Source organism: Panthera pardus, unplaced genomic scaffold (genome assembly GCF_024362965.1).
Source record: "Panthera pardus isolate Hobbes unplaced genomic scaffold, ASM2436296v1 HiC_scaffold_2, whole genome shotgun sequence".
Lineage (NCBI taxonomy): Eukaryota > Metazoa > Chordata > Mammalia > Carnivora > Felidae > Panthera > Panthera pardus.
The window spans coordinates 13,558,353-13,580,641 of record NW_026526765.1 but is presented as its reverse complement, the minus strand read 5'-3'; the positions used below and the strand labels follow the sequence as shown (position 1 = coordinate 13,580,641).

Below are 22,289 nucleotides of genomic sequence, written 5' to 3'. Positions count from 1 at the left end.
ATTTTATGAGGAGTTGAGGATTGGCATACATAGCACCCTTCCAAGTTTAAGGGTCCTGGGAAGCAGAATCCAGGCCCTGTGAGGCTATGTGTGTGTGGACAGGGGCCTAAGGGAAGTCTCTGTAACTTCCTCTCAATTGCTATGAACCTAAAAGTGCTTCTTTTTTTTTTTTTTTTAACGTTCATTTATTTTTGAAAGAGAGAGAGCTGGGGAGGGGCAGAGAGAGAGGGGGACAGAGGATCTGAAGCAGGCTCTGCTGACAGCAGTGAGCCCCGTGTGGGGCTTGAACTCACGAACTGTGAGATCATGACCTGAGCCAAACTCAGACACTCACCCAACGGAGCAAGCCAGGCACCCCCTAGAACTGCTTTTTTAAAAATTAAATGATAGTTTTCGAACAGAGAGGGGGGGCCAACCATAAGAGACTCTTAACTACAGAGAACAAACTGAGGGTCGATGGGGGGGATGCGGGAGAGAGAGGAGAAGGGGGGATGGGCATTGTGGAGGGCATTTGTTGGGATGAGCACTGGGTGTTGTATGTAAGCGATGAATCATGGGAATCTACCCCCGAAACCAAGAGCACACTGTGTACGTTGTATGTTAGCCGACTTGACGTAAGTTATATTTAAAAAACAATAAGAAAAAAATAATAAAATTAAATGTTTAACAACAGTTACGGAGACAGTGAGAAGATTAGTGTATGCCCGGGGTTTGGGAGGGGTAGAGATGAGTAGGTGAAGCACAGAGGACTTACAGGGCAGAGAAACTATTCTGCATCATCCTCTAATGGCGGGTGTATGTCCTTACACATCAAAACCCTTCGAATGCACAAGACTAAGCCCTGTGATGTAAACTGGGGACCCTAGCTGGTGATGAGGTGTCAGTGCGGATTCATCAGCTGTAACAAATGCACCACTGTGGTGGGGGATGTTGATTAAAGGGAAAAATAAATCATCTAGCCCCACTTTTTTTTTTTTTTTAATCTTCCTCCAGCGTGATTCATGGAACCATGCACATAACAGGTGTTTAAAGACCAGCTGGTTTCCTGCTTTATAGCTGTTCCTTCCAAAGCCCATGTTATGGGTTGGCATCCAAACTTCCCCGTTTCGTACTTTGCAGGCAGTCTCTGTCAGCAAGGACTCTGGTTCTGGGAAATTAGTTACCAGCAAAGACCAATGTGCACTGGTGAAGTTTTGAAAGGCACATGCCTTTAAGTTGTGATTTGTCCAGCCCCCAGCTGTGTCATCTTTGAGCATTAAATTCCCCGGGGAAGGAAGCTGAAACTAAAAAGAGAACCAGTGGAAATACGGGCTTACCCCCTCCTCGCGATTGCTGTGTGGGTTGCCCGTGGCGACAATCTGCCTGTGGGTCCCCCCTTCCCTGGTTAAATTACGAGGAAAGGGGCAGAAACACAATCTCGCTGGGAGCCTGGAAAGAGTGGCCGCTCCTGGTGGCTCCCTCCCTCCCTGGGCTGTATGAAATCCTACAACCACACCACACTAATTAGCCCCAGAATGGAAGGGGTTGTCATGGCGACCGAGCACTTTTTAAAGCACAGGAATGGTGTTCATTATTGTTCAGTGTCTTTAGCTGTGGCGGAAAGGTCAGTGTGGCAGTCGGTTTCCATATGAATTTTGGCCCGAGAGCCAAGCTGAAGGTGGAATGTTCCTCGGAGAGGCTGAAGATGGTGAGTGTGGCCGAACTTTCTGGATGGGGCGTCACTTTTGTGATATTTTTTTAGGACGTTCTAGGAACTGGTGCCGAGCTAAGGAATCGTGTGGACTTTGTTAAATGGGGATGGGAAGACAAGAGGCGAGGAGAAACAGTATGGGTCAGGAGTGGGGAGAGCTTGAGAGAGGGATCGAGAAAAGTCTTTGAGCGTCGCGTGATTAAATATTAAATCAGTAGGTGTCTTTGACTACGAATTTAACAAAGTTGACTAAGTCTGATGCATTATTCCGTGCTTTTTAATTTTTGCTCTATGCTAATCTTCGTGCATTGCAACTGCTCAGATTATATTCCCAAATATATATAACAGAAGCATTTTAACCAAATACTTCCAGAACTGTTGCCTCTCTCCATTCTTGTTTTTTTTTTTTTTTTTTTAACGTAACGATAGGTGTAAGAGTAACCAAGGGTAATTTAATTTTGTGTTTGTATTTTTATGTTTTTCTTTTCTAAGAATGTTTAAATAACGAAGACAAAAAACTAGTGAGCCACAATTTTTTGGATGTTTGCCCTAACTTATTGGCTGTACTCGGCCAGAATACTGCTGAGTAAAGACAAGTTGACCACATTGTTTGTAGAAGAAACTAAATTAAATATAAGAGAAGTCAGCCTGCTGGAGATGATGGCAGGCTGTTCCATCAAAAGCCATAGGGGAGATTTGCAGAACATTCTTCACATTTATTCTTAGCTAGTTTGGGAAGTGTACAGGATAACATGGCTTTAAGCCTAAATTTGTGTTAATGACTGCCTTTATGGGGATCGCAAATTTAAGTCACTTTCTCTTTTTTTTTCTTCTTTCTGCACTTTGTAACAGTATACTTACATTCTCTGGCCCTGGTTTTCAGTCACTTTGTTCACAGTTGTGTAGGATAACAAAATACAAATTAATTAAAGGGGATGGCTGTTTAGACTGAAAAACAAATCACTGCCCAAAAGGCCGTAAGTGGGAAATGGCCTACTTTCGGGCTTTACTCTGAAAGACTATTGTCCTGTCTTCACTGCCAGTTTGTTTGGTAACTTGAGTGGATAGGAGAATACATTTCAGAACATTAAGTCTTGGTCTGATTTTTGTGTTTGGTTTGCATTTTCTGGGATTAATTTACCGAGTGAGCATCGTGTAGAACCCTGAATAAATGGAGTATTTGACTAGATACCGAGAAAATTACAATTCTTTTTCATTTTTGTCTCTTTGGTCCACTGGTGCACTCTCTTTCTCCCCACTCCCCACCCCCAACCTCGCCCACCCCTCCCTCAGCCCCTCACTGGGTCACGATATTCTCTGGCGAAAAAAATCCCTTTCAGTGCCTTGAAAATGAAGTTCAAAACGTAAATAAAGTCACATCTGGATGACACTTTAGGTTCTTTGAAAAGCAGTATGAAACATGGTGGTATGTTTGATGATAGTTAAAACGGAGATTTGCACGTGGATATTAATACCAGGAAGTTATCGGTCTCTGTTAAGATACAGTGGTGTCGTGGTTATATTAAGAAATGGTATTGACCGTATTTATCGATGACAGGATGTGAAGTCTAGGACTTAGAGAATTCAAGGGCAGGGAGTAAGGGCTCGTGGAGGGAGCTGGCAGGATTGACAAGGTGGTGGCCCTTGAAGCCAGGTGATGGGTACCTGGGGGTGGGGTTCACTTTCTAGTCTGTATTTTTGTGCAGGTTTCTCTGTGTGTGTGTGTGTGTGTGTGTGTGTGTGTGTGTGTGTGTCTGGATCTGTGTGTGCAAAACGGTGACGGGGTGGCCTCGTTAACGTGTCCCCGTCTCGCACGTTTCAGATGCCAGACCAGTTTGACCAGGCGGTTGTGCTAAACCAGCTGCGATACTCGGGGATGCTGGAGACGGTGAGGATCCGGAAAGCCGGGTATGCGGTCCGAAGGCCCTTCCAGGATTTTTACAAAAGGCAAGGCAGGGCCGAATAGATGCTCTTTCTTTTCCGAGGGGCCGGGAAGAGAGCCGTCGTAGGAAGGTGACGCCGGGCGTGTTTCTGTTGCAGGTATAAAGTGCTGATGAGGAACGTGGCTGTGCCCGAGGACATCCGGGGGAAGTGCACGGCCCTGCTGCAGCTCTACGATTCGTCCAACAGCGAGTGGCAGCTGGGGAAGACCAAGGTGAGGTCGCAGAGAAAGCACGATCATGCCCCCAAACCCCTGAGCACCTGTTCTGTGCCCCTGCTAACCAACCACGTTTTGACTTGGAGGAGATACGCTGCCATACTTCCATCCTCTTGTCCCCCGGACGGTTAATATTTTACCTGAAGTCCTTGGCTTTCTAGGAACTCCGTTTTCTGGAACATCGGCTCCTGAGTGCGTAGGCGTGTGTTTTCATTCAGGCAGTCAGTCGGCCAGTTTTGGCCGATGAGCGGTTCGGTGCCATGAGATGCTGGGCTCTGACTTCCAGGAACGGAGACCCCAGACCCTGGTAACTGTTGATAATTCCGCTGCTGAATGCTGTCCTGACACCCCAGGAGCCGTCGTGCGGGAGACCAGCCGGCAGTCTGAAATCCCATCGGGCTGACACAAATCCGGTCCAGAAAACCAAGAGAAGTCCATTTTCTGAACGTGCTGGTGTGGCTGACGTGGGGCCTTGACCCCTTATTCCAGACAGGAGCTGAACGGCAGGCAGTTGGGCCCCGATGGCAAAAATTAGCCATAAAATCAGCGGTGTGACCTGTTCTCCCTGTATCCGGGAACTGCCAGAAACCTCATTTGCCTTTCTGCTCCTGTTTCCTCACTCTGCTCGTGGGCCCCATCACACGGGGAAGACAGAGATGTGACTCGGGGCGCAGAAAGGCAGGCTGCTGGGGGGTTCGACCTTTGACTATATGCATGTCGTCAAAGGTAAGATGTGGTCCTCCTGTCTGATCGACCTGACCCGAGAGGCTGTGTAGCACCAGGAAAGTATGTTAAAGTTTCTACTCCTATACGTTGTTTGTTTTGGGTTTTTTTTTTTTTTTATGTTCATTAATTTTTTTTTTAATGTTTATTTTTGGGAGAGGGAGAGAGCATGAGCAGGCACAGAGACAGGGAGACGCAGAACCCAAAGCAGGCTCCAGGCTCCAGCTGTCAGCACAGAGCCTGATGCAGGGCTCGAACCCCCAAACGGCGAGATCCTGACCTGAACTGGAGTCGGACGCTTAACCCCCTGAGCCACCCAGGCGCCTCTTAATGTTCATTTATTTTTGAGATCGCAAGCGAGGGAGGGGCAGAGAGAGGGAGGGTGAGAATCTCAGTCAGGCTCCCCGTGGGACAGCCACAGAGCCCTGTGCAGGGCTCAAGCCACAAGACCATTAACCAAGCCAAAATCAAGAGTCAGACACCAAACTGACTGAGCCACCCAGGTGCCCCCTGTGACATTCTTTTTAGCCAAAAAATCTTTAAGAAAAGGGAGGGCACCTGGGTGGCTCAGGTGATTAAACTTCCAGCTTGGGCTCCAGTCACGATCTCACAGTTTTGTGAGTTTGAGCCCCGCATCGGGCTCTCTGCTCTCAGCACAGAGCCTGCTTCAGAGTCTCTGTTCCCTTCTCTCTCTCTCTGCTCCTCCCCCACTTGCGCTGTCTCTTGCTCAAAAATAAATAAACATTGAAAAAAAAAAGGGTGGGAGTGGGGGAAGGAGAATGATTGACTGTCCTGGTCCATTCGGGCTGTTGTAACAAAATACCACTGACTTAAAGAACGGACATTTATTTACCACAACTTCGGAGGCTGGATGTCTGAGAGCAGGGTGCCAGTGAGTTCAGGTTCTGGTGAGGGGCCTCTTCCTGTGTCCGCACATGGAGAGAGCTCTGGCTTCTCGCCCTCTTCTTACTGGGGCACCAATCCCATCATGGGGCCCCACCCTCCCGACCTCATCCAAACCTACTTACTTCCTAGACGTCCTCCCTCCAAATCCCGTCGTGTTGGGGGATGGAGAGGGCACAGACATTCAGTCCATAACCTCAGCGACAAGTCCGGAGGCTTCATCTGGGGACCCTCAGCAAGGGAACGTGTAGGATGGACCTAACTCTTCTACTCTCGAGGAACGTCATCCTTGCCGGGGATTTAAGATCCAAACACCTAACCGGTCAGAGATGGCAGGCAGAGGGATTCTGCTAATTATCTGTTGCCGTGTAACAAACTACCACTAACCCCGTCACTTGAACCACACACGTCCGTTATCTCACAGTGCTGTGGGTCCCACGCCCAGGTGTGGCTCAGCTAGGTCCCCGGTCGGGGTCTCCCGGGCTGCATTCCCTTCTGGAGCTCGGGTCCTCTTCTCCGCTCACGTGGGGCCGCAGTCTAGTTACTTGCGGTTGTAGGACTGAGGTCCCTGTTCTTGCTCGCTGCCCCCTAGGGCTGCTCTCGCCTCCTAGAAGCCCCCCACAGTTACCATGTGATCCGTCCAGCGCCCTCTGGCAACATGGCAGCTGACTTCTTCAAGGCCAGCAGGGGAATCTCGCTGTAGTCTCGTCCGAGGGAGTCTTACGTAGTTAACACATTCACAGAAGTGACATCCCATCACCTTTTCCGTATTCTGTTTGCTAGAAGGAAGTCTCAGGAGGTTTCACCCACATTTGCAGGATTAAACAGGGGTATAACTCACTGGGGGTCACCTTAGGATGTGTCCTCACAGGTTTCTAGGCCTCTCTACCTGGAATTCTACTCCTTCCCCGCTCCATCCCACCCATTTAGCTAACCCATCCTTCCAGTCTCAGCTTAGATATGGACTTTGACGTTCTCCATTGAACCCCGCCTGAAAAACACCCCCCCAAACCAAGTCAAGCTCCCTCCTCTCTACCTCAGTCCCACCGTGACCCTCGACGTGCTCTCGTGCCATCTTGGCATTGCCTGTTGCCTTCTCTACGATCCCCAGTAGAGAATGTAGACTTAATTGTGTGTTTTTCTTCACAGTGCCCTTACTAAGAGCTCAGTCAGTGGTCTGTCAAGTGCTAAAAATCTGTGAGGGATGGAACGAGGAAATTCCCCATTTAGCCCCCCGGGGGGAAACTTTCTAGATAAGACGGTTCAAGTGGAGTTCTTGGCAACACAATATGAATCTGCTCTGACAATTTTCAATCACAAACATCCTGCATTCTCGATCAACTGATGTATTCCCCCTGTGCTGCTGCCTTATACAGTGGAGTAACAGCAGAGATCGTGATGTCTCACATAATACCTCTTGGAGCTCTCAAGGACCCGTCCGACTTCACCTACAATTACATTATGAAAAGCAGGCCCAAGCAAGGCTTGGGGCCAGGCATAGCCCAGGGGACGCACAGACACAATGACAGGGGCACTGCCCTCCAGGTTACTGCGTTGCTGGGAGAGAAGACATGCATGTCCAAACGATAAGCCATATGGTATCATCGCCCCTAGGAATAAAGACACAGCTTCTTCAGGAGAGGGCTCCCCGTGGACTGAAGTGCTCAGGGAAGCATTCCAGAGGAGGAGATCTTTAAAGGGAAGTTACATCTTAATTGGCGACACATTGGAAGTAGAAGTAGGACGGAAGCGTGACCGTTCACAGAAACACTGGGAAGTAAATGTAAACATTAGAGCGTTGCAATTGTGTCCACTAAATAGCTTTGACCTTGACCAGTGCTTGACTTAATTATACACCAGTATGTGTTTTGGTTGTTGTTGCTGCCAGGTCTTTGTATTGAAAGCCTTGAAACTAATGACCATCTGGGTCTTCTGGTAAAGAAATTTCCATCATACGTGACAGAGGGAAAGGGGGGGACAGTATTGTAGTCAGCAAAGTAAACGTGGCACCAGGTCTGAATTAGTTGGCTTACATAAAACACATTTAGTTCTTGGAAGGCAAGGATTCATATCGGCTGGGGAAGTGTTCATACTAAAGGTGAGAGTCCCGCCTGAACCCCCCGGTGAACAGCCCGTGCGGGGGATTCCCAGGTGTGTCCCCACCGAGAGGCTGAGGGGAGGGTGACCTGGTTTGGATTTCGCTGCCTTGTGATTCTGACATGTTTCAGTTCTCTGACCACTTGGACTACATTGCCAGACCTTTTCCCCTTTATTCTTTGGTAATAGAGCCCGCAAGAGGTGTTTTTATAGACATCTTACTAGAATCATCCTTAGGCTCTTGAGCTATGAGGATAAGGATGAAAAAAAAAGCCACAGGAGCTTGTTCGTATATGAGTCGAGTTCAGCTGAGCAGTCCCTGGAGTGGGCACTGCCCTTTCCTAAGCCGCTTGACAGGGCCTGGCGAGGGCAGCACGTCTGTTCATAGCAGCCGGGTCGTGCCGACTCCATCTTGGCCGCATCCCAGGAAGGCGGGGACGTGACAGCAGGTCACCACTGCGCCGGGAAAAGTGATGTGACTTTCTGTGTGTCGTTGCAGAAATTCAGACTGGGTGTTCTTTTTAATATTTTTTTTCTTTATATTTATGTATTTTGAGAGAGAGAAAGTGAGCATGAGCGGGAGAGCGGCAGAGAGAGAATCTCAAGCAGGCGCTACGCTGTCGGCCCAGAGCCCGACGTAGGGCTTGACCCCACGAACTGTGAGATCGAGACTGGAGTAGGACGCTTAACCAGTTGAGCCACCCAGGCGCCCGGGGGTGGACGTTCTTAATGAAGCTGAGTTGGGTCTCTAGAAGTAATTTGCTCTATTTGTTTGTCCTTGAGGTTAGTGAAAGAAAGTTTAGAAAAAGATGCGGAAGTAAATTTAGTAGGCAGAGCAGAGAGCTCTTTGTGATGGGCGCGAAACTTAACACTAAAGCAGGTATTTCTCTGGTTGTAATTCAAACCGAGGCGTTCCGTAGACTTCCGATAAGGTGTGGGACACTCTTTCCTTCATAAAACTTTCTATTTGTTCTGGAACAAATATATTGCTCATTAGAACTGACACTTGTTTCATCATAGCTTCCCCACTACCATACTTCTCCAAGATTTGACTTTCTTACTTTAAAGAAAAAAATTTTTTTAATGTTTATTTATTTTTGAGAGAGAGAGAGAGACAGAGCACGAGCAGGGGAGGGTCAGAGAGAGGAGACACAGAATCCGAAACAGGCTCCGGGCTCTGAGCTGTCAGCACAGAGCCTGATGCGGGGCTCGAACTCACAGACCGTGAGATCGTGACCTGAGCCGAAGCCGGACGCTCAACCAACTGAACCAGCCAGGCGCCCCGACTTTCTTACTTTTAAATGCTCATCAAAGCAACAGCATTAGAGGAAGATCTTTCATATTGAAAAAAATAGTCTCAGAGAAGTTAACATCTCAAAGAAGTTAAAATACTTAAAGTCCAGTCTTGATGAAAACTACTTCTAATCCATGGTTTTGATAAACAGATTCCTATTTCCGAAAACTTTTTATTATTAAAAAAAATAAGCTGGGGTGCCTGGGGGGCTCAGTCAGTTAAGTGTCTGACTTCGACACAGATCATGATCTCATAGTTCATGAGTTTGAGCCCTGAATTGGGCTTGGTGCTGACAGCTCAGAGCCTGAAGCCTGCTTCAGATTCTCTCAGTCTCTCTCTCTCTCTCTCTCTCTCTGCCCCTCCCCAACTGATGCTCTGTTTCTCAAAAATAAAAATGTTAAAAATAAATAAATAAGCTTTATACTTGTAGCTTCTGTCCTTTTTTTTTTCTTTTGACAAAGATGTAGTCTCTTCATGCATCAACCGAGCGTATCATTGCAATTATAGGAAGAGGGTTCCGTGAAACACTTTTCTAGGAGAATTGTTTGTGGTAGAGTTTTGCCAAGTGCTCGGGAATCCAGAGTGGGAGTAAGTAAAGCTTCTGTGAGTCACGTGGTGGTAGGAATCTTTATTTGCTTTTTTGCCCACATGTCAGAAGAGACAGACCAGAGAGTCTGGGGAAATGTGCTATTAAGAAAACATAATGCATCATAATAGGCCAGAATGACTCACCGGCGCATAAATCAAAACATCATGAGAGAGAGTGTCATTTAGCCCCCTGCCCACCGCCACCATAATGTTTCCACGCTGTTAATAGAGGAGCATAAAAACGTGGCACCTAGTTTTTCTAGGGAATGATTCAGAATTTCTTATGCATGCAGTAATTCTGAAATTACACAATTAGAAGCTACCTTGATTGAGGGAGGGTCTTAATATTTTCACATCTTTTCAAATCGTGGGAATTCTGATACAATCCCAGTAATTAGATACGCTTCCCTTATGTCATAAGCGTGGGATTCAGGTGTCTGTTCCCAGATACAGGCCAGCCAATAGCTACGATCTTTGTAGTCTCAATTCTGGTATTCTTGTGATGGCCAAACTGAGACGGGGTGGAAATGGTGCCATTCTAATTTCAAACTCAGTCTTCAATTTTTTTAAATAAAGCTATTTATTTATTTGTTAAGTTTCTTTCTTTTGAGACAGCTAGTGCGAGCAGAGGAGGGGCAGAGAGATGGGGAGAGAGAATCCCAAGCAGTCTCCGTGCTGCCAGCACAGAGCCCAGTGCAGGGCTCGAATCCACGAACCATGAGATCGTGACCTGAGCCAAAGTTGGATGCTTAGCCAACTGAACCACCCAGGCGCCCCTCTTTCCTTTTTTTAACACAGGGTGTCTCTCTAGATTTCTTGTGACTTACACTTCGTGTAGGACTGGTGCTGGGTCATGAACTATTTGTCCCATGATGAGATAAGTGATTATAAACTTTAATGGCAACTTCATAGTCCGTTATGACTATTGAATCTAATAATAACCCCCCAAAATGGGACTTTTCCGTATTTTTGCTTTTTCTTTTTAATAACATATTTTTACTATATTTTACAAATGTCTTAGTACATGACAGAGGGAAAGTTGACAAAACAAAGCAGCCCTTCCCCAAGGGGAGTTGGAGAAGCACTGGAGTTTGAGTTCTAGAATGCACGGCTGTGTGTTTGGAGCAAACTTATGGAGAGAGAAGAAAGCCTTACCTCCCCAAGAGATGTCTGACCCAGAAAGAATCTCCTTTTACCAGCCATGTTCTTTGCTTCTGATGTGTCACTTTCCCTCGGGCAGGTCTTCCTCCGAGAATCCCTGGAGCAGAAACTGGAGAAGCGGCGGGAGGAGGAAGTTACGAGGGCAGCCATGGTGATCCGGGCCCACATCTTGGGCTACTTAGCACGGTAAGGGGAGGGGAGAGGCCATCAAGCGCCAAGAGGAGGGCTTCCATACTATGTGTCCCCGGGCGGGGCAGCCCCTGTCATTTGCTTTCATTTACAGTAGACCTGGATGGAGGTTAGGACCAGGCTATGGAGAGTCTCGGGTCAGTGCTCGTAACTAGCGATGCCAGATGCCCAGTTGGCTTGACCTGGACAGAAAGTAGGAAAGGGGCCTCCTGGTATCTCCATTAGAGCCATGGCAGGAGAGGACAGTGCTGAGATATTTAAATCGTTTACCCAGTTCCTCTGTATCGTGTATGGAAGCTGCGGGCAGTCTGGTTGTTTGGACTTTGCTGTTATCTCATCGCGTCCACAGAGGCCCGCTCTCCAGTGTTTGCCCAGCGAGGCAGCTTCTGGTCTGGTGCACTTGAGTTCTGTCCATCTCTGCGGACCTGAGCGCCACATGAAACCCCATGCCGTGACATTTTCTGAAGGACAAAACCATCCTGCTGTGGCATTTTACCACCCCCTCCCCCTGCCCCCATCATGGGAACAGGAGACCATATCAAATCTCTTTTGGTCCTGTTTACAACCCAACTTCTGCCAAGACCATTCAGAGTCAGCATTAGGGGTTATGGGTTTATTTAGCCAAGACAATGATAGGGTTCTTACTTTAGCTTTGTTTGTTATTATTCTTTTGTTTTTCTTCTGTTTTGTCCAAAGCGGCCTCCTGTTCACTCCCGTCTCTATAATGAGACTTTCCAAATAGGCCCTGTTCTTTTGTCTTGTAGCATTAACGTAAACTCCTCTGGAGAGCTCGGAGCCTCGTTACCTCAACAATTCTGTTGTGCTGCTCTGTGTTCATTTTCAGGAAGCAATACAGAAAGGTCCTTTATTGCGTGGTGACCATACAGAAGAATTACAGAGCGTTCCTTCTGAGGAAGAGATTTTTGCACCTGAAAAAAGCAGCCATAGTTTTGCAGAAGCAACTCCGAGGTCAGATCGCTCGGAGAGTTTACAGACAGCTGCTGGCGGAAAAACGGGAGGAGGAAGAAAAGAGGAAACGGGAGGAAGAGGAACAGAGGAAACGGGAGGAAGAGGAGAGGTATGGTAGCTTTCTTGCTCGGATGAGGAGGGCGCCTTTTGAGTTTCAAAGTCAATATCTATTTTTGCAGCAAGAATTCCCAGTGGATGCTGCAGAACCATCTATTTGAAGCATTACCTCTTGGCGGCTTGGGGATAAAATTCCTTGGTAGCATTGACAGCTGACTTCTGTGCGTTCTTACTCATGCACAGAGTGAGTAATTTACCAAAGGATAAGGGTCCCATCCTTCATTCTTTTTAAGTTGTCTTGAGCAAAGCATTTTTTTTAAAAAGTTGGCTCTCTCTGAAAAGTGCTTCTAGGATGTTTTCTCTGCTTCGGTTTATTTTCACTTTTTTTTTTTTTTTTTTTTTTTTTTACTGTTTTTAGAGAAAGAGAGAGGGCTCGAAGAGAAGCTGAGCTCCGCGCCCAACAGGTAAAGAGTGCCACGACCACGCGGCCTCTCGTCTACCCGTTTCCTTCCCGCGTCAAAAACTCTGAATCAAGGATTTGAAGCTAAAATAAAATATAAAGCTACAAGAAGAATTTTAAAGGAGATCTTTATGATGCAACCCATTACAACCGAGTATAAAGACTGTATTAGTTTGCTAGTCCTGCCATAACAAAATACCACAGCCTATGTGGATTCGACAACAGAAATGGTTGTTTCACGATCGTGAAGGCTAGACACCCAAGAGGAAGTTATCAGCAGATTAGGTTTTTTCTGAGGCCTCTCTCCTTGGCTTGCACATGGCCACCTTCTCCCTGTGTCCTCCTGAGGTCTTAAACGTTCGTGTGCTTGCATCCCTGGTGTCTCGGTGTGTCCCAGTCTCCTCTTCCTATAAGGACACCAGTCGTTGGGTGACAGTCACCTCCTCATGGCCTTGTTCTAACTCTGTCACTTCTCTAAAAGCCCTTTCTCGGGGGGCGGCCGGGGGGCTCAGTGAGTTAAGCGACGGACTCTTGATTTCTGCTCAGGTCATGATCTTGCTCTTGGTGAGATCGAGTTCTGCGTGGGGCTCCGGGCCGAGAGCATGGAGCCTGCCTGGGATTCCCTCTCCCTCTCTCTTTGTCCCTCCCCTGTGCGTGCCTCTCCCTCTCTCTTTGTCCCTCCCCCGTGCGTGCCCTCGGGCGCTCTCTCGCTCTCTCTCTCTCTCTCTCTCAAAATAAACTTTAGAAATAAAAGCCCTGTCTCCAAATACACATTCTGAGGTACCGAAGATGAGGTTTCAGGGCATCAGCTTGGAGGGGGCGGCGCACACACACAGTCTTCCCCTAACACCCACCTCTCCTCGCGCTTCTTGACTGCAAAGGAGGGAACGGCGCTTGCCCTCCTCGCAGTGACCCTGGCTGACCTCTTCCCTCTTCTTCGGCCCAGGAGGAAGCCGCGAGGAAGCAGCAAGAACTGGAAGCCTTGCAGAAGAGTCAGAGGGAGGCCGAGCTGCGCCGTGACCTGGAGAAGCAGAAGGAAAACAAGCAGGTGGAGGAGATCCTCCGGCTGGAGAAGGAGATCGAGGACCTGCAGCGCATGAAGGAGCGGCAGGAGCTGTCCTTGACCGAGGCCTCCCTGCAGAAGCTGCAGCAGCTGCGGGACCAGGAGCTCAAGAGGCTGGAGGACGAGGCGTGCCGGGCGGCGCAGGAGTTCCTGGAGTCGCTCAACTTCGATGAGATCGACGAGTGCGTCCGCAACATCGAGCGCTCCCTGTCGGTGGGCAGCGAGTTCTCGGGCGAGCCGGCGGCGCCCGCGGAGAGCGCGTGCGCAGAGAAGCCCAGCTTCAACTTCAGCCAGCCCTACCCGGAGGAGGAGGTGGACGAGGGCTTCGAGGCGGACGACGACGCCTTCAAGGATTCGCCCAACCCCAGCGAGCGCGGCCACTCGGACCAGCGGACCAGCGGCATCCGCACCAGCGACGAGTCCTCGGAGGAGGACCCCTACATGAACGACACGGTGGTGCCCACGAGCCCCAGCGCGGACAGCACGGTGCTCCTCGCCCCGTCGGAGCGCGGCTCGTCCGGAGGGGAGCCCACCTACTGCTTGCCCCAGAACGGCGGGGGCCTCCCCTCCCCGGACGGCGACTACGACTACGACCAGGACGACTACGAGGACGGCGCCATCACCTCGGGCAGCAGCGTGACCTTCTCCAACTCGTACGGCAGCCAGTGGTCCCCGGACTACCGGTGCTCCGTGGGCACCTACAACAGCTCCGGGGCCTACCGCTTTAGCTCGGAAGGGGCGCAGTCCTCGGTGAGTGCGGACCACGGTGGGGGGGGTCTGCATTCCACACCCTGGGTGCCCCCTCTCCTGGAAGGACGAGCCAAGATTTCCAAGGCAGGCTCTTGAAGATGCTCCCCAAACCCCCTTCTCTTGCCGAAAGCAGTGGCATCAGCAAATGGAACTTTGAGGTGCCTGTTGTAGGTCGAACAGAGCCCGGAATTGCAATTTTGCGTTTTGCCCCGAGCCTAAGGAAACTGGCATTGTCCGTGGAAACTTGAGCCGGGTCTGTCCTAGCTTCCCAGCAGGGTGGGAAATACGACCCGCTCGGAATTAGAGCTAGAATTGCCAAGGGCATCCTGGAGAAGCGGCCCTTGCCGTAGCTTCACGGTCCACCCCACGGGATGTTCTACCCTGTGCGGGTTGTAAGGGAGGACCGTTTAGTGCTTATACGTGCTCTTTCCAACTTGTGGGTTTATTTATAGTTTACTCTAATTTTCCCCATTGACTGCGCATTAAATACCCCCTTGATTTTCTAAGACTTGAAGATATTTTTATCATAGTAATTTAAAGGGAATTAACTCTTGGATGGTTTGATTAAAATTATACCCTTGAACAGCAGTGTTTTTAGAACAGCCTTTGGATTCAAGTCTGTCTCGCATTTTATGTATCCATTGGGTGGGCCATTCGACCTTAAAAGTCAGTATTTGGAGATTCTTTTGATGACCACCGGTGTTGTAATGGTATGCATCCACCGGTGTTGCCTCTTTGTCGGTTTCTGTTTTGTTCAATGTCAATCGATGGCTGGGCATTTTTGTTGCTTTTTCTGTTTTGCTCACCACTGGCTCTCTCTCTCTCCTCCTTGTCCAGTTTGAAGATAGCGAAGAGGACTTTGATTCTCGGTTTGATACAGACGATGAACTTTCTTACCGGCGGGACTCTGTGTATAGCTGTGTCACCCTGCCTTACTTCCACAGCTTTCTGTACATGAAAGGTATGACCTGTGTCACCAGGGTGTCAGGGTTGGGGGTGGAGCCTTATCGCTTGGGCTGATTGAGGGGCACCAGGAACATCAGTCTCCGTTCCGCCTACCCCTTACCTGATGTTAGGTCCTCTTAGGTGAGTGAAGGGTGCCCTGGTGCCATGACATGGGTGACATGATCATGCCATGGAGAGCTGCTTTGACGCTCCACGGTTGGTGCACCGTGTTAGGACAGAGGGTGCAGCCCCTGCCACCATATTCCATCCCTCGCTCCTCTCTCTTGCCTCCCCATCTCATTTCTGTGCTCTTTTCCTTTCTTCCTACATCTCCCCTCCCCTGCCCCCAATTTTTCTCTCTTACACACGCGTGTCCACACACACACACATGCTTCTGCAGGAGTTGGTATAGCCCATTGTAATGATACACTACACTTTTCCCTCCCACACCAGTGTCCAAGAACCCAGAAGGGTTTCTTGCATATCCACGGGGGAACAGTAAAGATTTGAGAGAATGGTGTACCTTGCCTTGACTGCTTATGACACCTGCTGTCTGCCCCATCCTTCATGATGAGGATTTTGGTTGTATGTGTTGAGTATTAAATTTTGAATGCGCTGAGCTGACCCTTCATACTTAAGGACTTCGGGGGCACCTGGGTGGCGCAGTGGGTTAAGTGTGGGACTCTTGATTTAGGCTCAGGTCACGATCTCTTGGTCCTAGAGTTCAAGCCCCGCGTCAGGCTGTGTGCTGGCAGAGCAGAGCCTGCTTGGAATCCTCTCTCTCTCTCTCTCAAAATTAATACAGAAACTTAATAAAATACTTAAGGACTTGGAAGCATTCTACTTTTGGAAAAGGACTTAATTAGAACCTTATAGTCCTACCTTATTCCTGTTGTCAACTCTGACTTCTGAATCGGTGACAGGGAGTGTGAGAAGTCACCGTCATCACCATGTTTTGGTAGGAGTTTCACTTGGATCACTGAAGGAAGGGACTGCCTGGTTTCCCACATGCCCCTCGACTGGACGCGGGAAGGGGTCTGGGTCTTGGGGAGGAGGCAGGGAGGGATAAGAACCACTGTCTGCCGGATGGCACCCTTCACCCCGCCCTGCCTTTTCTTTTTCCCTTCCCCGTTTCGTGGTCAGCGAGTGCGTCTTCTCTGACTCTTCGCTTTCTTTTCTGTGGCTGTCTTTCTTCATTTGCTTTGCCTTTCCTTCTTTTCTCCTCCATGGAAAAGTTTTTTCTTCTGTTTTCCCTTTCCCTGTTCCTTCTGTTCTTTGCTTCTCTCCTCCTCTACTGACGTATTTCTTTTTCATATCATTTGTCCTCCTCTGTATTTTTTCTTTTCTTCACTTATGTTTTTCTTTTAATTTGATTTCTCTCTTTTTTTTTTTTTTTTTTGCTACTTCCGTCCCCGTCTTCAACATCAGTCTAGTTACTAACATCAGTTACTCACTTTTCAAATTTCTGCTGTGCTCAGCCCCAGATCCCCAAGGCGCTCATGGAAACCCCACCATGTTTAGTTTAGGGACCATCTTCCTATTGCCTGGAGTCACTGGTTAGTGGAAATTTTTATGGTTGTGCTGAATGAAAAAGATTGAAAAATCCTAACCAGGCAATCAAGTGTTCATTGGAATAATCAATAAAAGAAAAAAATTAACCGCAAATCAGAACCTAATCTAATAAGTATCGAATCAGCATTCTGAGATTTTCTTGTATAAGGAAAAAAAAAGATTTTGTCATACATTTCTCAGAATAAATATAAGCTTTTTATTATTAATATATTTCCCCTGCCCCTAATTAATCTAGTTCCCTAAATGAGGTTTAAAAATTCCCTATAAGTCACTCTTACTTAAAATATATGACATTGGCTTATTGCATAATTGTCTGATTAAAGCAAATGAGATTAGGGAAAAGTAAAGCTATATTCAAAGCATCAAAATTGTAAGATTAAACAATGAGGGGTGCCTGGGTGGCTCAGTCGGTTGAGCATCCAACTTCAGCTCAGGTCATGATCTCAACAGTTCATGGGTTTGAGCCCCATATCAGGCTCTGTGCTGACAGCTCAGAGCCTAGAACTTGCTTCAGATTCTGTTGTCTCTCTCTCTCTGCCCCTCACTTGTGTTCGTTTTCTCTCTCTCTCTCTCTCTCTCTCTTTCTCGAAAATAAACATTTTTTTAAAAAAGATTAAAGCATTAAAAGCTCAAGAAGGTAAGCAAGTAAATTTTTGGCAAACTCCTCTTAATAAAACAAATTATATAAATGAATCTCCTTTTAAAAAAATTTTTTTTTAATGTTTTTATTTATTTTTGAGAGAGAGAGAGACAGAGACAGAAAACTAGTAAGGGAGGGGCAGAGAGAGAGGGAGACACAGAATCCGAAGCAGGCTCCAGGCTCCGAGCTGTCAGCACAGAGCCCAATGCGAGGCTCAAACTCAAGAACTGTGAGACCATGACCCGAGCCGAAGTCGGACGTTCAACCGACTGAGCCACCCAGGCGCCCCTAAATGCATCACCTTTTAATCTTTGATACATCATCATTTAATCTTTAATAAGGCGCTTACAAATTTGCGACCAAAAGTTTCAGAGAAACCAATTACAAAGAAAATCTGACCGTCAGATTATATTTCATGAGCATCAGTGAGTTTTCACCAGCCCGATAGTCTGCTAAAGGCGTTTGCAGTTAGGAGATGAATAGCATTGATCATATTCTCTCCATGATGAAGTATGGAGAGAGCACCCAGAGCTGCAGTGGGGCCCGTTCAGAACATAGGAGCAGCAGAGGAAATAATAATGACTGAACCAGCTTTATCATTTAAGAACATTTTTTTAACTTTAGTGTGATTCACATACAGTGTAATCTTGGTTTCTGGCGTACGACAAAATGATTCCCCAGCAGTTCTGTACGTTACTCCGTGCACACAGTAAGTCGCAGCCCGTCTGTCATCGTACAGTGTTTTCCGCCTTTATCGCTCACAGACAATAAGATAATAGAAGAACTTTGTCCTACAGTTTCCTCCGGGCTTGTTTTGAGAAACCCAGATTAAAGCCACAAACCAGAAAGCAAAAGTCTAATTCCGGTAGCCCTTTGCGAGTTCGTAGTTTGTGAAGGAAACCGCTCTGGAGCAGGGTGTGGTCACAGACTTCACAGCTAGGTGAGCACGAAATGCTTCAGGTTTAAGAAGGCATCGGTGTGTGCGACAAAAACAGGTCCCTTTGCACACCAAACGCGGACCAGTGTGGTCCTGGCTTCATTTGTTCCAGGGTGAGGTTTACGTCTGTAGTCATTGAAGCAAATCGTTGAAGAAATTAATCTGAGAAGGTCTGTTTTTTTTTTTTTTTTTCAATATATGAAATTTATTGTCACATTGGTTTCCATACAACACCCAGTGCTCATCCCAAAAGGTGCCCTCCTCAATGCCCATCACCCATGCTCCCCTCCCTCCCACCCCCCATCAACCCTCAGTTTGTTCTCAGTTTTTAAGAGGCTCTTATGCTTTGGCTCTCTCCCACTCTAACCTCTTTTTTTTTTTTTTTTCCTTCCCCTCCCCCATGGGTTTCTGTTAAGTTTCTCAGGATCCACATAAGAGGGAAAACATATGGTATCTGTCTTTCTCTGTATGGCTTATTTCACTTAGCATCACACTCTCCAGTTCCATCCATGTTGCTACAAAGGGCCATATTTCGTTCTTTCTCATTGCCACGTAGTACTCCATTGTGTATATAAACCACAATTTCTTTATCCATTCATCAGTTGATGGACATTTAGGCTCTTTGCATAATTTGGCTATTGTTGAGAGTGCTGCTATAAACATTGGGGTACAAGTGCCCCTATGCAGCAGTACTCCTGTATCCCTTGGGTAAATTCCTAGCAGTGCTACTGCTGGGTCATAGGGTAGGTCTATTTTTAATTTTCTGAGGAACCTTGCACTGTTGGTGGGAATGCAAATTGGTACAGCCACTCTGGAAAACAGTGTGGAGTTTCCTCAGAAGGTCTGTTTTCAAGTTATATGCGATTTATAAAAGAAAGCATTTTCTTTATTTCTTCTTTCAGTATCCATGTTCAGGGGTGCCTTATTTTTATTACTGGCTGGTCAAAAAAATAAAAATAAAAAACCTGTCACCTTATAATACATTAATGAAGTAGATTAGTTGGTGGATTTGTTAAGAGATTTTTGATTAATGGTGGTTAAGATGTCATCTTTGAGTGTCCTTGGGAAATCTAGAATACTGAGGTCTATTTTGATAGCATGAGAAGGGAGGGGCGGAGAGAGGGAATCCCAAGCAGGCTCCACACAAAGCCTGACTCCAGCCCACAAAGCAGAAGATCGTGACCTGAGCCTAAACCAAGAGTCAGCCGCCCCACCCACTGGAGCTGCTCAGGCAACCCGGGAAATCTGGAATACTAAGATAAAATTATTCTGCTAGAAAAAAGATTCGAAGTTTTTTTTAAGATTTTATTTTTAAGTGATCGCTACAGCCAGTGTGGGGGCTCGAACTCAGATCAGGAGTCGCATGCCTCACCGACTGAGCCAGCCCAGACGCCCTTTAGAAATACTTTTTATCTTGTGAAAGATAAATTTATTCTGTCTGCCCTTCTCTTAACCAAAAATATTTCTAGTAAATAAGTTACAGCAAAGTTCTCATGTTTTTGCTTTTTTCCTTTTAAAAAAAATGTTTAAGGTTTATTTTTCAGTAAGTGAGAGAGATGGAGTGTGAGTGGGGGAGGGGCAAAGAGAGACAGAGACGCAGAATCCAAAGCAGGCTTCAGGCTCCGAGCTGTCAGTACAGGGCCTGACACAGGGCTGATCTCATGAACCATGAGATCATGACCTGAGCCAAAGTCAGCTTCGCCTGACTCTTAACCGACTGAGCCACCCAGGCGCCCCTGAATTCTCATTTTTAAGGCCCAGTCACAACTGTTTCATGTTCTAAATCTACGTTTTACATATAAACCGTGTTCAGATGATGCTTTTCTTTGAAAAGAATATGTTTACCCTAAAAAGTCCTATTTTATTTTCCTGTGTAAGTTTTCAGTCTTGATCCCCACATTGACCAAATAAGGAATGTGTAAACTTTTGACACCATTTAAAAATGACACCATTTTAAAAATTAAAAAAATTTTTTTTCAACGTTTTTTATTTATTTTTGAGACAGAGAGAGACAGAGCATGAATGGGGGAGGGGCAGAGAGAGAGGGAGACACAGAATCGGAAGCAGGCTCCAGGCTCTGAGCCATCAGCCCAGAGCCCGACGCGGGGCTCGAACTCACGGACCGCGAGATCGTGACCTGGCTGAAGTCGGACGCTTAACCGACTGCGCCACCCAGGCGCCCCAAAATTAAAAAAATTTTTAATGTTTATTTATCTTGAGAGAAAGACAGAGCACGAGTCGGGGGAAGGGCAGAGAGGGAAACAGAATTTGAAGCAGGCTGAGCAATCTGAGCAATTGAATTTGAGCAACCTGAGCTGTCGGCACGGAGCCCGACGTGGGGCTCCAACTCCCTGACGGCGAGATCATGACCTGAGCCGAAGTGGGACGCTCAACCGACTGAGCCACCCAGGCGCCCGTCTTTGACATCATTTTAAATTAATTTCTCCTTTCTGGGGCATTTGAGATCTGCATGATCCATACATACAGAAATGCTTCTCGCACCATGGCCCTTGACTCGTGCCGGGGGTTAGAGTGTCAGCTCGTCGTTTGCCTTTCTGATAGCCCCTCACCAGGATTTCCCAGCTGAGTAGGAAGTGCTCCGGACATAAGGAAGGGACAGCGTTCCCGTGTGATCCAACCAAGCTAGTGTAACGTCTCCCCCTCCGCCTCCTGAACACAAGCCAGCGGCACCGAGGCTTCGTTGAGGGGCGTCCGGGGGTGGGTCGGTGGGGTGAGGTGAAGGGGAGGCAGAACCTCGAAACCCGCTGAACTTGTCATCCAATTTGATCGACTTTTCTTGCACCCCTCCCCACCCGATCTGGGGGCCGCAGGTGGCTTAATGAACTCCTGGAAACGTCGCTGGTGCGTGCTCAAGGACGAAACCTTCCTGTGGTTCCGCTCTAAGCAGGAGGCCCTCAAGCAAGGCTGGCTCCACAAAAAAGGCGGCGGCTCCTCGACACTGTCCAGGAGGAACTGGAAGAAGCGCTGGTTTGTCCTCCGCCAGTCCAAGCTGATGTACTTTGAAAACGACAGTGAGGAGAAGCTCAAGGGCACCTTGGAAGTCCGCACGGCAAAGTATGTCGATGGACTGTGCAGGTGGCCCCGGTGGGTGGCGCTCTGGGGCTGCTGGACCGTGGGTGTCGCGTCCTCCAAAGCCACCGGTCCGCGGGCTGGAGTAGGGGTTGAGTGCACCCCAGTCATTCACTTCAGTGGACCGGATTGTTAGGAAACCGGGGAAGTGACTTCGTGAACAGTTCGCTTTCTGTGGGCACGTTCAGACATCCGGCTGTCGTTTATAAGATGCCAGCCGGGCCTGCAGCTGGCTGTCGGAAATGTGATTGGTCGTATGCAGGAAGCCTGGGAATCTTGAACAACTGGTTAAGAATCTTTTTATTGGTCCACAGACCACTTCTAGTCCTTTTATATAAGCAGGTTGCTAAATTGGAGACAGACTGCCAATCTGGAGTGTTTGGGTTTTGTGCTTTATTTTTAGAGGTATCATTGACCTACGTTAGTTTCAGACGTACACCATAGCCACTCCACGTGTCTATTGCAAAACAATTACCACGGTGAGACTAAACCATCCATCACCGTCACCGTCCATAGTTATAAATTTTGTTTTCTGCTGTTGGGTACTTTTAAGATCTACTCAACAACTTTCATATATGCAACACAGTGTTATCAACTAGTCACCAAGCCGTATGTGACATCCCCAGGACTTATTTTGTACCCGGGAGATTGTACCTTTTCACTACCTACCTTCTTTCTTTCCCTTCCCTCTTCCCTCTTCCCTCTTCCCTCTTCCCTCTTCCCTTCCCTCTTCCCTTCCCTCTTCCCTCTTCCCTTCCCTCTTCCCTTCCCCTCTTCTCTTCCCCTCTCCCCTCCCCTCTCCCCTCCCCTCTCCTCTTCCCTCTTCTCTTCCCTTTCCTCTTCTCTCCTCTCCTCTCCTCTCCTCTCCTCTCCTCTCCTCTCCTCTCTTCTCTTTTTGATTACCTTTCACTCATAGAGGTGTTTTTTGGAATGAATTTTTTTTGTCTTTTACTAACATGGGATATACCAGCCATCTTCATTCCCAGCAATGACAGGAACAGAG

General features: G+C 47.7%; 1 protein-coding gene and 1 long non-coding RNA gene across 5 annotated transcripts in view; one reads left to right on the top strand and one right to left on the bottom strand.

The window, feature by feature from the left end:
* Positions 1-22,289, top strand: part of MYO10 (myosin X) — a 225,789-nt gene that overhangs the window by 179,789 nt on the left and 23,711 nt on the right. For all 4 annotated transcript variants that reach the window (XM_019450761.2, XM_053906900.1, XM_053906899.1 and 1 more), the window contains 8 exons: positions 3,513-3,637; positions 3,731-3,845; positions 10,694-10,800; positions 11,648-11,881; positions 12,248-12,293; positions 13,236-14,102; positions 14,940-15,063; positions 21,028-21,271. In XM_019450761.2, coding sequence (XP_019306306.2) covers positions 3,513-3,637; positions 3,731-3,845; positions 10,694-10,800; positions 11,648-11,881; positions 12,248-12,293; positions 13,236-14,102; positions 14,940-15,063; positions 21,028-21,271 — 1,862 coding nt within the window. The remainder of the gene's footprint in view (positions 1-3,512; positions 3,638-3,730; positions 3,846-10,693; positions 10,801-11,647; positions 11,882-12,247; positions 12,294-13,235; positions 14,103-14,939; positions 15,064-21,027; positions 21,272-22,289) is intronic.
* The window catches only part of LOC128778242 (uncharacterized), a 52,194-nt gene continuing 48,942 nt past the window's right edge, over positions 19,038-22,289 (bottom strand). Inside the window, exon 5 of the long non-coding RNA XR_008423668.1 lies at positions 19,038-19,134. This is a non-coding gene — a long non-coding RNA (uncharacterized LOC128778242). The remainder of the gene's footprint in view (positions 19,135-22,289) is intronic.